Genomic DNA, 14,003 nt, shown 5'->3' with positions numbered 1-14,003 from the left:
TGCATTTTCCGTCAAAACCTGTATGCATATCAATTTGTGTCCAATTTGTTTATATCTTCTCGGTGGATCATGGTGCGTCTCTCTTTTTTTTTTTTTTTTTTTTTTTTTTTGTCTAAGAGTGTATCATATTCTTTGTAAAAGTTAATGCTAGATATTTAAAGCTTTTACTGGATTTTTTTTTCCAGTACACAGAATACGTTTGGAAATTTGTTGTTGGCTCATGAATGTGAACACTGGATCTAAATAAATCATTTAATTTATACTTTTATAACACAGGAGGGAAATGGACTACTTATCGGGTTATGGCTAAGGAAGCTGTTGATGCTGCAGTAAAAACCTGTAATTTGAACCCAAAAAATGAATGTGCAACTGATGGTCTTTTATTGGAGGGTGCAAGTGGTTGGACACCTAATATGTATATCAGGCTTGTTCAAGATTATGGTCTTGAAAGTGAGGTAAAATTTAATTTTTTGATGGGAATGCTAAAAACATTCCTTTCCTTAATTTATAACAAAATTAATTTTTTTGACTCCTTACAGGTAGCACAGCATTTAGCAAATACATATGGGGATCGTGCATTTGCTGTAGCCAAACAAGCTTCTTTGACTGGTAAAAGATGGCCAATAATAGGTCGTCGTCTTCATGAAGAGTATCCCTATATTGAAGCTGAGGTATGTTTAGACTTCCTTATTTTGAGGTATTGTGTGGATTCAAGCATACGTATGTGAAGAAATTAAAATATAGTATGAAATCCAAATTCTGTCTCAAATTACATAATCTTTCATTGCCTTATTGTATAGCTGTGGCTGCAAAGCGGTTGTTGATTTACTACTCACTATTGGTCAAATGCTTTAGCTCATGGTGGCATCTACAGGTCGAATCAGAAAGAAGTGTGATCTAACAAACTCACGATGGTTCTTTTGAGTACAGAACGTGGGTCTAAGTCTTGAGAGTGAAATACTTTACTGTGTCAGAAAAGAGCTCGCCAGTAGTGAATTTAAAAACTCTTTTGAATTGCTGTGTATCGGCTGGTTCTGTGAGCACCGCGCAATTATGTAAGAAGTGTAAGAGACAATGAAAACACTATACAGCTAAGGTTCTGAGAAGAGATGTGTGAATGTATAATAAAACTTCTCACTAAGTCTATGTTTCAGATAACTCAATTTTCCTTAAAATTTTGTTTAATATAATGCATTTTACTGTGAAGAAAAGTTTCTCTAACTCAACACAGAAAATAGTCATTTCTTTAAATCATTTGAAGTTTATCTGCCTTTCAAAAATAATTTCCACCTTACAGTTTCCAAGGGAAAATAAAACCGACATTAATGTAAAAAATGAAGTACTTGCAAATTAGCCTTCAACTGTGGAAGTTGGTAGGGATCCCACCAAAGTTTTAACAATCATTCCTGCAGAATTTTGAAGTAACTGATGCATATTTTTTAATAAATACAGTCAAAAGTCGTTAATTCGGACCTCAAAGCTACAAACTTTCTGCGCATGCTTCGCGTTGACGCATGTGCGTAAGACCTTTACGGCTGCGAATATGCGTGTGCGCGTGCTCAAAATATGTTTACGAATGTGCTTTTAATGTATAACGGACGGTATAAGCTAAGCTAAAATTATCTAATTATCTATTTCAGTTAATGTTGCAGATTGTGTTGTTCCTTAATCTTCGAATTGGATCCGACTTATTATTTTTTTGCAGACTGTTAGAGCAATTTTATGAAAGTAAGCTTGAACTTTCAATTATGTCAAATAGAATTTCTGATATATATTTACTAATATGTAAAGGATCTACAAAGCGAAAGTATGTTTCCATTAAACAAAAAGTGGAATTGCTGCAAAAAATGGATAAAGGCATATCCTTTGTTTATCTAAACTTTAACATTTGTTTATCTAAACTTTGTTTATCTTTAATGCCGCGGCACGCAATGAATTGGAAGTTGATCTGTCAGCACTACATCCTTATCTTCAGGGCAGATGTTTTTATTTTATTTGGCTTATAATACCTTACTAAATGTAGTATTTCATCTTGATGTACTCCGTCTTTGATATGATTTAAATCAAATCCCTCGTCATTATAATTCGCTTCCGATAGTGAAGAATGTGACAGAGAGGTTATTGAAAACGAAAAAATTTCGATTGACAAATTAGTCGGTAGACACAGCAATTATAGGACTTGAACAGCGGAACTTTGTAACTGAACAAGAAATTATGTCTGTTTATAGAATTAAAGAGAATGTATTATCACATAAAAAACGAAGCAACTTAAACAAACATTGAAAGAAATGTTTAATAAAGTAAACAAATAAATATTAAGCTTTTTTTTGTAAATTTTGATACCCTTTAGATCATAATTGTTCTTTATTTCAGAAATTATGGTTTCATATTTTTAATTTTATAATTTCTGCATGCCATCTTACCCGATTTAAACTGATGATCTATAATCCGGAAAAATCGATAATCTGGAATCGCCGAAGTCCCGACGAGTCCAGATTAACGACTTTTGACTGTAATCAGTATTTGGTCCATTCTTTTTATGCAAAATTACTAAATGTAGTAATTTTGCATTTTCCATTTTGCAAAATTTTACATTTTGGTTGCCAATGAATGAACAATTGTCTCTACAGCGCATCTGATCTGCGCAACTGGCAGGATATTTATTTATTTATTTATTTATTTTTTGCAGATTTCTATTATTTTATTAGCTCTTCCAATTTCAGCAGAAGTTCTGGTTAGAACAGCAGTCGTCAACCCTTAGAACTTCACGGACCACTATATATATAATTTTATATTTGGCGGACCACTAATATGCATTTTTTTAAGGAAAAAAAGATCAATCAACAACTAAAAAAAAAAGGTTGAACCAACAACAACTTTGCAGCCACAGCAATGTTATAAGGCGATGAAAGATTATGTAATTTGAGACAGAATACGGATTTCATACTATATTTTAATTTCTTCACATATGTATGCATAATTGAATATTTATATAATACTAATCAGCGAACTACACGTATTTCATTCATATTGAAAAATTATATGAATGTATAAAAATCTTACCTTCTTCCATATTGCTGAAAAGGAGCTTTGCAAAAAGCAAAAACAAACCGGCAAATGCAAAGCAATATCAGTTAACTGATATTGTTATGCCGTGAATTTTTGATTATTGTATACATAATAATCATCGCTTACTCAGCAATGGCGCAATCGATCAACAGTTAGGCAAAACAAAAAAGGAAACTTCCAGTGATGCAGTTATAAACAAGAATGTAGACGGTTCTCATAAAAATCCATCAAGTTTTCTAATTGACACGGAGAAAAACTGTGTTAGTAATGACTACAATAGCATATGTTTTTGATTCAAAAGGAAAGAGAATTCCGGTTCATGCTGTTATTGATAACAGCAGCATATCCATGGCTGCCGATTCTCATTTTCAAATGTCGCTAGATACACCTGCAAAAGTAGCTAAAATGTCGCTAAATTCAAAAGGAATTTCACTAAAAGTAGCGGCTAAAATTAAAAAAAGTATAATCCATATTCCATAATAGGTTTTGTTACTCGTTATTTTTAAAACTGAATCTTCATAAATATAACTGTCCCAATTTTTCAGCGCACCATCGAAAAGTTTTAATGGACCAACGGTTGGCGACCACTAGTTTAGAACCCTGAGCACAAACTTGTCACAGATAACTGCTCCAATCTGTTACTGTTTCAGTGGTCATATTCAGTTTACCATATCATGTCCATTAATGCATACTTTATTTATGGTAAACTTCCAAAACTTTGAAAATAATCCATTGCTTCACATTCTGTAGCAGGCAGGACTCAAATTTTATTTTTAAAATACAAGAAAAACGTACAACAGTAGCATTTAATTTATATCCTTTTTAATAAAAACAAACTGTGGCTTTTTGAGAATTAGTAGAGGTTACATGGAATGAAGATGTTAGGAAATTGAAGCTATAGACCACAGCTTGGCGGTCAATGGATAATACATAAGTGCCAATGAAGGTTCAGAATTTGAATGGTATTTGGCAGTGCAAATGATTTTGCTACTGTGGAGGTAATAAGCAAAAACGAAAAAAAGCAAAAGCAAAAAAGTATAACACAGCCTTATAAGTACATAGAAATTCCTCATGAGAAAGCCCAGGGAACAAACATCCTAAAATGTAAAGATCATCCTATATTTTTCATGGAACTAATTCAATTCAATCCTTTAATTCATTTGAATCAATGGAAGAAGATGGACATGGTGTTCATCTCATAAGCTCATCTCATAGGCTGTCTATGAATGTTTAGTTATGTTTCTTATTTTAGCCACTTCAGAATTTCCATGATTCATGTGGTCCTTTATAGTCTAATTCTGTAAATGATTTGAGAAGTGTCCTTTAATTTTACTCATATGACATTTCCATCTTCTTTCTGTGACTACCATACTGAGAGTGAATTAGCATTTTGGATGAATACAAAGTCCCAATCATGTCACTTGTTAATGGAGTAATCACGTTTCAGCATAGTAAATAACAAGGAACAATAGCTATGCTAGAATGAAAGTTTCCTATTTGTTCTTCTCCCAGTCTTTCAAAACAGATGTTTTGAACAAGAATATGACTACTTGAGTCAAAAAAGAAGCTTATTGAATTTAGATCTTGATCTTACAGCCATACTTCAACATACTGTAATAAAAATGTGACTTTACTGTAACAAAAGTCACATTTTTGTTACAGTATTTTGAAAGGAATGTCATGAATGTATGAAAGGTCAGACCTCATCTGATTGAAGGTCACACTTCCATGCATTGTTATCAATGAATCCAGAAATTTTTTGATAATATGCATTTCAATTTGATGACACCAAATGCTATTTCCATGTATTACATTCTTTTTAATTAATTAATGAAGAATTTGTTTGTGTATGTATGTTCCTTGCATTGTGTAAAACAAAGCATCTAGTGCAACCAAATTTTTAATACACTTTGACCTTCACTCGAACATGTGCACCTCACAACTTGAATTTTGAATTTTTTTTATTTATTTCATATTTTGTATAAATTTAATGAATTTGTAATCGACAAACTCAGCAGTTTCAAAACTAGAAGTGGCAACACTGTCTGAAATAAAGCATTTTGGTCTCCAACCTGCCAGACTGTTGCCATTCGGCAAAATGTATGTATTTATCTTTCAATTTTATTCAGCAAACTCGGCTATTTGAAAGCAGTATGTTGCCATGGCCAGAATGCTTTTATTTTCTCTCCCCAGAAATTGTAATTGTACACATCTTAATACATTTTGTGTAGATTATTAGTAAAGCATGGCAGATGACTTAACTCATACTGTGCAAATTGTTAATAAAGCATAACGGATAAGATGTTAGAACTTGTTTTCTGTGAATTATTGATAGGCAGGTTTTATGGTGACAACATGATTTTTGTTTACAGTAAATTCCTGAATAGTTCCTTCCTTCTCATGATAGAACAGGATATGAATAAGAATTGTTTGCAGATATTTTGTAGACTTGTTCCTCTGAGAACGAGCTAACTGATAATTCTAGTGTTGACAAAATTATATGCCATCCTAGGACTTTTTTCTAACCAAGAATTTCAAGCAGTTATTATTGAACCACAGATTTGGATGATTCAGATTCTGAAGAAGGGTCATCAGTAGAGAATCCACCTGTCTTGGAAGAGTTTTTAGATGGCTGAGGAATAAATACAGAAAATGTTCTGCATAGTGTAGCACTACACTTAAATATCAAATTTATCACTGACGAAACCATAAAAAAACTTAACAAACTCTCCAGTGCTTCGTTAAAGTCTGAATCTTTTAAGATTTTCTTTTTTTCCTTTTTTTTTTTTTTCGTCAGGGAGTGGTGTTTCTATTTGCTTTATACACTGAGGAGCCAAACTTATGACCATCCCCACATTTTTCGAAGACCTTGTCTGGATAACATGGATGGCACATGATTAAGGGGGAATGGTATTTAACTGCTGTTGGAGAGGGTAAGGAATCATTCTTTCACTTACTTTTGCAAGTGATGGGAAAGGCTACTGATTTTAGCACATTTGATCGATGGCAGATTGTAATAGGCCAAAGACTTGAAATGAGGATATCCAAAACTGCACAACTGGTAGGTTGTTACGATCTGCGATTGTTAGTATGTATGCAAAGTGGATAAATGACAGTGAAACCAACAGTAGACACCAAGGTGTTGGACGTCGACGCATCATCAAAGAAAAAGGACATTGGAGGCTCTCCTGCTTAGTACTGCAAAACTGGTGCCAGACAGTGGCTAAGCTGACAGCCCAACACTATGCAAGGTCCAAGTGCAAGTGTTTCAGAACACACAGTTTAGCAGACACTGTTGGATATGCAAGTGTGCAGCAGATGTTCCACTCATGTTACTCTGTTGACCAAGCATCATTGTCTACAGTGGGCCCGGGAACATTGAGACTGGACCATGGACAGGTAGAAGACAGTTGCCTGGTCGGATGAATCATGATTTCTCATTGATCACGGTGATGGTGGTGTCAGGGTATGCTGTCCTCCATGCGAACTGTTGCTCCTCCCTGTACATCAGGTCATACACAGATTGGTGGTAGCAGTATTATGCTTTGGGGGATGTTCTCATGGTCGGCTTTGGGACGCTTGTTTGTGGTAGAACATATCATGAAAACTGCAGATCAGTTGCAACCTTACATGGCATCTGTCTTTCCAGCTGGAAGTGGAATCTTCCAGCAGGACAGCGCCTCTTGTCACAAGGCCCAAATTGTGTTGAAGTGGTTCAAGGAGTATGAGGATTAATTCCAATTAATGTCTTGGCCACCTAACTTGCTGGATCTTACCTGTTATAATACATTTGGGATGTCATGGAAAGGCAGCTCAGAGCTCAAACACCACCATGTTGCAATATCTTGACTTTGGATTACCATTGCTTAGATATTTGGTACAACATCTCCAGTCATCTTCCAAGAACTTGTGGCATCTGTGCCAAGCCAAATTGCAGCTGTTTTGCTAGCCAAAGGTGGTCATAATGTTTTGGCTCTTCAGTGTATTTCATAAGTTTAACTTTATGTGCTGTGTTACAATTTTTATGAAGTAGATTTTATTTAAAAAAAGTTGTGGAATTCTCATCAGAATTTATTTTCAGGTACGTTATGCTATATATGAATATGCATGTACAGCGGTAGATGTCATTGCCCGTCGCTTGCGTTTGTCATTTCTGAATGTGCAAGCCACTGAAGAAGCTTTACCATCCATAATCTCTATTATGGCAGATATTCTTAAATGGAACAAGAGCAAACAAAAGGTGCAAATATTGTATTTGAATTATTTCTTGCCAGTTTTACAGTAGTACTCTAAATTAATACACAATTTCATAAATATTGTTTGAAAATGGTATGAAATAGTTGTGCATTAATTTGATTCAGTTAGCTCAATTATTTATAATTTGTAAATAAGGAAAATATGCATGATTAAGGTCATGTATATGTATAGTAAGATTTACCTATGCAGGGTGCCTGTGGTTTACCTGTAATATTAGATTTTCTATATAGGTCCTTAATTTTGTGCCCTATTGTATAACTAAGCATAGACTGTAATTTCAATATATGGCAGTACTTGTGAAAGATTCTAATAAGCTGAAAATATGTAATGGAATCTTAACAGGTATTTAATATCTTAATACCATTTAAAATAATCTATCAATGTTCAAAATAAATACAGAAGTAAAACTTTTATGAGTAAGAGGTTTGTCAAACAAAATTAATTTCAATTTCTAATTATTAACTGCATAACTTATGTTCTTTAAACTATAGTAACTCATAATAAATATGAAATAAATTCATTATCATATACAGAGGGTGTTCACACATTTTTGTAACAATTTTGATTTTTAATGAATGAATTAAAGTTTTAATTTTAAAATACAAATGTGACTGGCATCAAATTGGAATAAGGTTTAATTATCATCTGCAGCATTTAAAATATTATTTTCCTTAAAATGTCACAGAAAAATAAAAAAATGAACCGAAGGCTATATTTTTGTGTTGTCCGAAGAAAAATACTCTTATTCAGTTATTAAAAAAAGATGTGAAAAGCATGATTTAAATGTTTCTATGCATAAAATAAGTGACATAATTAATATGAAAGGAAAGAAATGTCAAAGTTTACATCTGAGTGCAAAAAAGCAAAAAATGCATACCCACCAAAGGTACATACAGCTCTTATTAAATCTAAAGTCGCATCTTGTATTTTAAAGGAAATTCCAGCCCCAAAAAAAAGCTATTGCAAAATCTTTAAATATGTTTGTAGGAACTGTGAACAAAATTGTAAGATCTGATTTAAAGCTAATCAAAACAGAAAACATGATGTTCATCTCCTAAGGCCGAAACATGTTTCTCAGTGTAAGACTACATGCAGATTGCTGTGTGAAAATTATTTGGCAGCTGAAAATAGAAATATATAATTACAAATAATGAGGTTTGGATAAACTTATCTGATTGCAACAGAAAAAGATCGATTTACTACCGGAAAAGAGGAGAAAAAGCCTTAATATGTTGGTTCAGAGAAAAAAGGGGAAAGTTTTTCTAAAGGTTTTATGGTTATTTCTGGATTCTCTTATGATGGAAAACTTAAAATAACGAAAGTAGAAAATAATGTCAAAATTAATTCGAATTACTATCAGAAATATGTTTTAGCACCCAGTTTTAAAGAAGAAATTCCATCTCTTTATCCAATCTTCACTGTGTAAAGTTCCGTCAGGATAAGACTCAAAGGCCATACCTCAAAATCTACTGCTCTATTTTTTGGAAAAAGGAGAAATGAAACCGGAATTGAAACATTTCCTTTAAATGCTTCTCACCCAAGTTCCCTATTATGTCTCCTATGGATTACTGTGCATTTAGACTTCTAAAACAAGCTCCTTATAAGCGGCATCCCAAAACATTGGATGAACTGTATAAGATTGTGAAGGAGGAGTAAAATAAAATCAATCTTGATGTTTTAAGAAAAGGACTTTTATCTCGGAAATTAAGCTGTAGTATGACAGTTCAACAAAAGGGCTCTCAGATTGAACATATTAAAAAATAAAATTCTAAGGTTTGTTTATCTATCAACCTTTGCAAAACTGTTACAAAAATCTGTGAACACCCTCTGTATATTAAACTATATCTAACATGATGTACTTGCTGTTCATGATAACAGCTGTTTGTGACTTGAGTAAAAATTTCTAGGTGGAGTTGCATGCTATAAATTATGGTAATGCATTTTTTTATTGTTCTAGACTAGTTTACATTTTCTAACTTTATGATAATCAGGTTAATGAGTTCAGAATAAATCAGGAAATATAGTGTGTAAAAAAAGTGCACATGACATGTCTGTTTCTAAATTGTTCTCATGATATGAAGATAAATATTATTGCAGATTTGGGACTTCTGTTTGTTACAAGGTGCTTCTGGTGTAAATTTCCATTCCCCCCTCCTCATTCTGCTGTATATTTTGTAGAATGTTTGGTTTCATCACGTTATAAGAGCAAATCATTAAAAATTTTCCCAAAGAATAATGACACATAACCTTAATTTGAAGATTAGACATAAATTTTGGAACTTTAGTTAGTTAAAGGTATCAAGCAGGATGTGCACACTTATCTTGCGGGCTGCATTTTTTATCACATCACATTTTTGTGAATAAATAAATTTCTGTTTCATGTGGGAATTACTTCCTGTATTTCTCCATTCTGTGCCTATCCCCTAAAATGTCTTAATTTAATGGATCATTAATACTTGATGACTTAACTCTAATTTTGAATTAAACTAAGTTACCAAGCTTCTTTGAAAAGTTGCTGTTGATACTTTCCACTATATATCACTGACAACAAGCACTGGAGATAATTACTAGAAACTAGATAAGTAGAGACTATTGAGATAATGGATTGTATGAACTTAATTTTTTTCAAGCATATGCTCACATTATTTTTATTCAAATTTAGCTTCTATTCTAACTTAGAAAACATCTGTAGGGCAACTGCTGTATGTACTAAAATTCTAGTTGTACTGCAGATGCTTAAGCATGCTTGAACACAATGCCTGCAATTGCAATGTTTACAAAGTATTCTTCACTGTTTAAGAAATTTTTCAAATAATACATGAACGTTATGACATATTATGGATTCAGAAATATCCAATCCAAACTTGCTTAGCATTTTGAAAACACTGTATGAAATACTCATTGAAAATTTACTAATTTAATAAGTATAAAATTATTGATTTTATATTATTTAACTTAACATTTATCACCATACTATCCATCAACCATTCTATTCGAAGTCCATTTAAGAGTACGTGAATTATCTTAACCCATAATGCTAAATCTCCATATGAACATTATATTCCTAGAATATTTGTTTGCAGTGCTGTTGCAATTTGTTCAAGTAACTTCAATGTCATTCTTTTCAAACTAAACACACAATTTTCATTGTTTTGTGTCATTTTTCCAGTTGATTTTCATTTAAACTAGTTCAAGTAGTCTAAATGATAAAATTTATTGATTGATCTCTTTATCAAAACATGAGCAGGTATTAAAACAAAAAATCATCCTGTAAAGTATCCTAGCGAAATGGATTAAGCCATTTTAAATTTAAAACTTTTCCCAATTTATAAGGAAATCTTCGTTACGTTAAAATGCTTGTCCCTACAGCTCTGTTGAAATGATATGTGAATGATTTTATTGTGGCTTCCAAAAAACTTCCGAAATTAGGTTCCCTGTTTTATCTTTAAATAGTTTTCTTCTTATATATTCTTTGTAAAAAGTAAAACTGCTCTATCGGTTTATAATGAAAACTATTTTTTTAAAAAAGCTTCATCTCTCCTCTTTCCAGAACCTTCTTTTCACATTTGAAAATTTATTTTCACAGTTCTAAGAGACTTTCAAAACTATAAGGCTGCTCTTTCTGCTTGCTTTTATTCCAATTAGTGTTTCTAGTTTTTCTTTAGCACTTAATTTGCATTGCATGCTTTTTTGTAACATTAAAAGAGTATGTGTTATAGTCAGTGACCAATAATCAGTCCACCTCACGCTCGAAGGATAATCTACTTTTTGATGCCATGCACATTGTTCTTGAATGCAACAACAAAAGTTCTCTATTACTTTGGTGAATTTGAATACAATATATAAACTGTTTTCTATCCTCTTTTAGTCTAGAAAGCCGTGGGAGTACCAGCTGTCATCCGTCATTTGCAGGTTTCTAAAAATGCAACAATGTAATATGGGAAATTAAGAGGTAAACAAAATGCAACTGGAATGGTTTTGGTGCTCCTCTTTATTCAAGAAATGTGTTATTTCAAATTCTCATAATGTCTCTGTCAGCTAAGTAACATAAGAAAATGCATAAGATAGCTGCCTGTAGTATAGAGTAAGAGTAATATACATACTGAAGTACATTGTGATTAAACTGCTCTGAATATCGATGTCACCTGTTGTGTAATAAAACTATGCAGACAAGGGATAAATTGAAACTAAAGGCAAAATTAGAAGTTCTGGGAAAGACATTAATGTCTGTCTGTAAAGACAGTCAAGTTGTTAAGACACAGCTAGCTGGGGAGCAAACATAAGAACTCCCATGGAGTTAATGAAATATTCACACATGATGAAAGACGTAATGCATATTATTTTGTTTTATTGAATGAAGCAAATGGTAGTATGTACTCGGGGATGGCATATGCAGTTATGCCCATAATAAGTGAGCAAATTTAAAGCCTTTGTTGTCAGTTCAAGCAACTCTACATCATTTAATTTTGGGTTGCCTGATAGGTTCAAAGATGCATAATGTCAGCAAAAGCTGACTAAATTTGCACTGCAGAATTTTGTGTAGTGTTCAAGGACTTCTCATACACAGTAATTTCATATGGATCTCTTAACAAAATACAGACGGGCTTTTAGATTTTTCAGTCTTCAGAGGAAATATCACCAAGTTTAAGTAATGAAATTATGAATATCCTTTAATTTTACCAGCAGGAAATGACATAACAGGACTTAGCTGTTACATATCTCCTAATGAAATGATGTGCTGCAATAATTCCTGCAACACTTTTTCTTTCAACTTCGCAAATGCCATGTAACATTGTCTCACTTTTCTGTGACACCCTGTATAAAAAAGTGCACTATAATGACATGAGTATGTTGAGAGGAGGTGGTATTATGTTTGGCCGTCCATTTGCCATTATTCATATTTGATGGGGTATGTGTGATCATTGCTTGTTGTCTAAGTATTGTGTGACTTCATTTGATCAACTTAAGATTTATTAGATGGCAATTTTTACTCTACGCATAAAAACTGAGACACACGTGACCACTTCACTTTCATGTTTGATTCATGAACTGCGAGTTTTTCTGTTTTTATAACAATATAAATACATGAATTACATTCATTGTTGAAAATTGTGTCTTCCAGTTTAAGACTGTGAAATTTTTTAGGTAAGCTTGCTAAAATTATATGAATACATTCATTTTAGATGCTAGCAGAAATTTAAATTAATTCTTGGTAAATAGGAAAAGGATTGCTATAAAAGTAGTGTAAAAGAAAACAGAAATTAGAAAAGGGGGAACATAAAACAACTCTTAGGTTATTTAAAAGATATAATATATTTTTATTCATAACTGTCATATAAAATATTTAAAGCTATGAGCAGGTGTTTAAACTTCAGAGAACTAAAATGCTGTTAAATATGTGCTTTTTAATTAATATGAAGAAAAATATGTGAATAAGCATTTAGAGAGATGTTCAAAATAATTATTTTGAATATGCTGTAGTTAAACCTTAAAAATTTGAATTTAATAAGGCGTATGAGAACCTTGTCATACTATTGTATATTTTTAATAATAGTATTTAACTTCAATATTTTTTAATAAAATGTTTCTTTCAAACACTAATACTGTTTAATGGTTATAGAACCATTGTTATTGTTGACTAATGCTCACTTGTCCGACCTATAGTCAGCACAAGCCCACGAAATTCCTCGTGGTAAGGAGCACAAGATTACACCTGTCATTGGCATCATACAGGTGACATTGACACTTAGCTCAGTTCCACCCCCAATTTTGATGGAGAGCACCTCAGGGAGATGGGTCCGAGGGTCCCCTACCACCAACCTCTCAAGAGGAATTTTGGCTTGCCGCAAATTTAGAGTGCCTCCATGCCGCACGAACACTATACATTTACAAACATCCATGCCTTCTCTAGGATTCGAACCCGGGCCCTTCAGCACAGCAGTCAGCAATGCTAACCACTACACTGGTTGGGTGGCATAGTACCATGGGTTCCTCTATGTTATTGGTCTTAAGTGTTTGAGCAGAGTAGCATCAAATGCTCTTTTGCAGTGATGATAACCTGTGATAATTCCATACATTTTGTTGTTGGTTACAAGGGTAAAATCAGCTGGAAATTGAATACAAAGTATAAATTTAAGTACTGTACCATGATTTACCAAAACTATAGCTTTTTTTCAATTCATTCATCCACTTTTGATCAAAATGCTTTTAAAAACCTATAAAATACTGTGATTGTACCTATAAATAAAAGAAATGTTTTGTTTGATTCTTTAAATGTGTTGTTCTTAACTCTTTAACAGTATTGTTATTTTCTGAGTAATTGTTATCAGTAAAATGTTTTAAGCTTTGTCATTCTATTTCAAGTTTTGTTCATTGAAATAACTGATTTAAGAGACAGTCTTATATTTAGAACAAATTTGCAATAGGTGAAATGAGCTGATGATGAAAGTATGCTTTCTATCTGGAAGTATCAAGGTTATGCACATATCTTCCTAGGGAAAATTGTAGGCACGTTTTCCTGTAATAGGAAGGATATGCTTTTTTGTTTTAATATTAATAAAAAGAGGTTTGGGAAGGCAAAAATGGGGCAAGATATTATTTCCATTTTACATCTTGGTCTCAACTTTCAGTTTATCAAAGGATAAAATTAAATCCTACACAAATTTCAAACACTTGAT

The 14,003-nt window shown here is 32.7% G+C and overlaps 1 protein-coding gene across 6 annotated transcripts in view; it reads left to right on the top strand.

Annotated features, from left to right (window-relative positions):
• Gpo1 (glycerophosphate oxidase 1) overlaps positions 1-14,003 on the top strand; it is a 115,090-nt gene that overhangs the window by 76,063 nt on the left and 25,024 nt on the right. For all 6 annotated transcript variants that reach the window (XM_035374917.2, XM_035374914.2, XM_035374916.2 and 3 more), the window contains 3 exons: positions 277-455; positions 540-671; positions 7,151-7,309. In XM_035374917.2, the coding sequence (XP_035230808.1) occupies positions 277-455; positions 540-671; positions 7,151-7,309 (470 nt within the window). The remainder of the gene's footprint in view (positions 1-276; positions 456-539; positions 672-7,150; positions 7,310-14,003) is intronic.

The sequence above is a fragment of the Stegodyphus dumicola genome, chromosome X1, assembly GCF_044657685.1.
Source record: "Stegodyphus dumicola isolate Sdum_Otavi_A_Nest chromosome X1, ASM4465768v1".
NCBI lineage: Eukaryota > Metazoa > Arthropoda > Arachnida > Araneae > Eresidae > Stegodyphus > Stegodyphus dumicola.
This window is presented reverse-complemented; position numbering and strand designations above follow the sequence as displayed.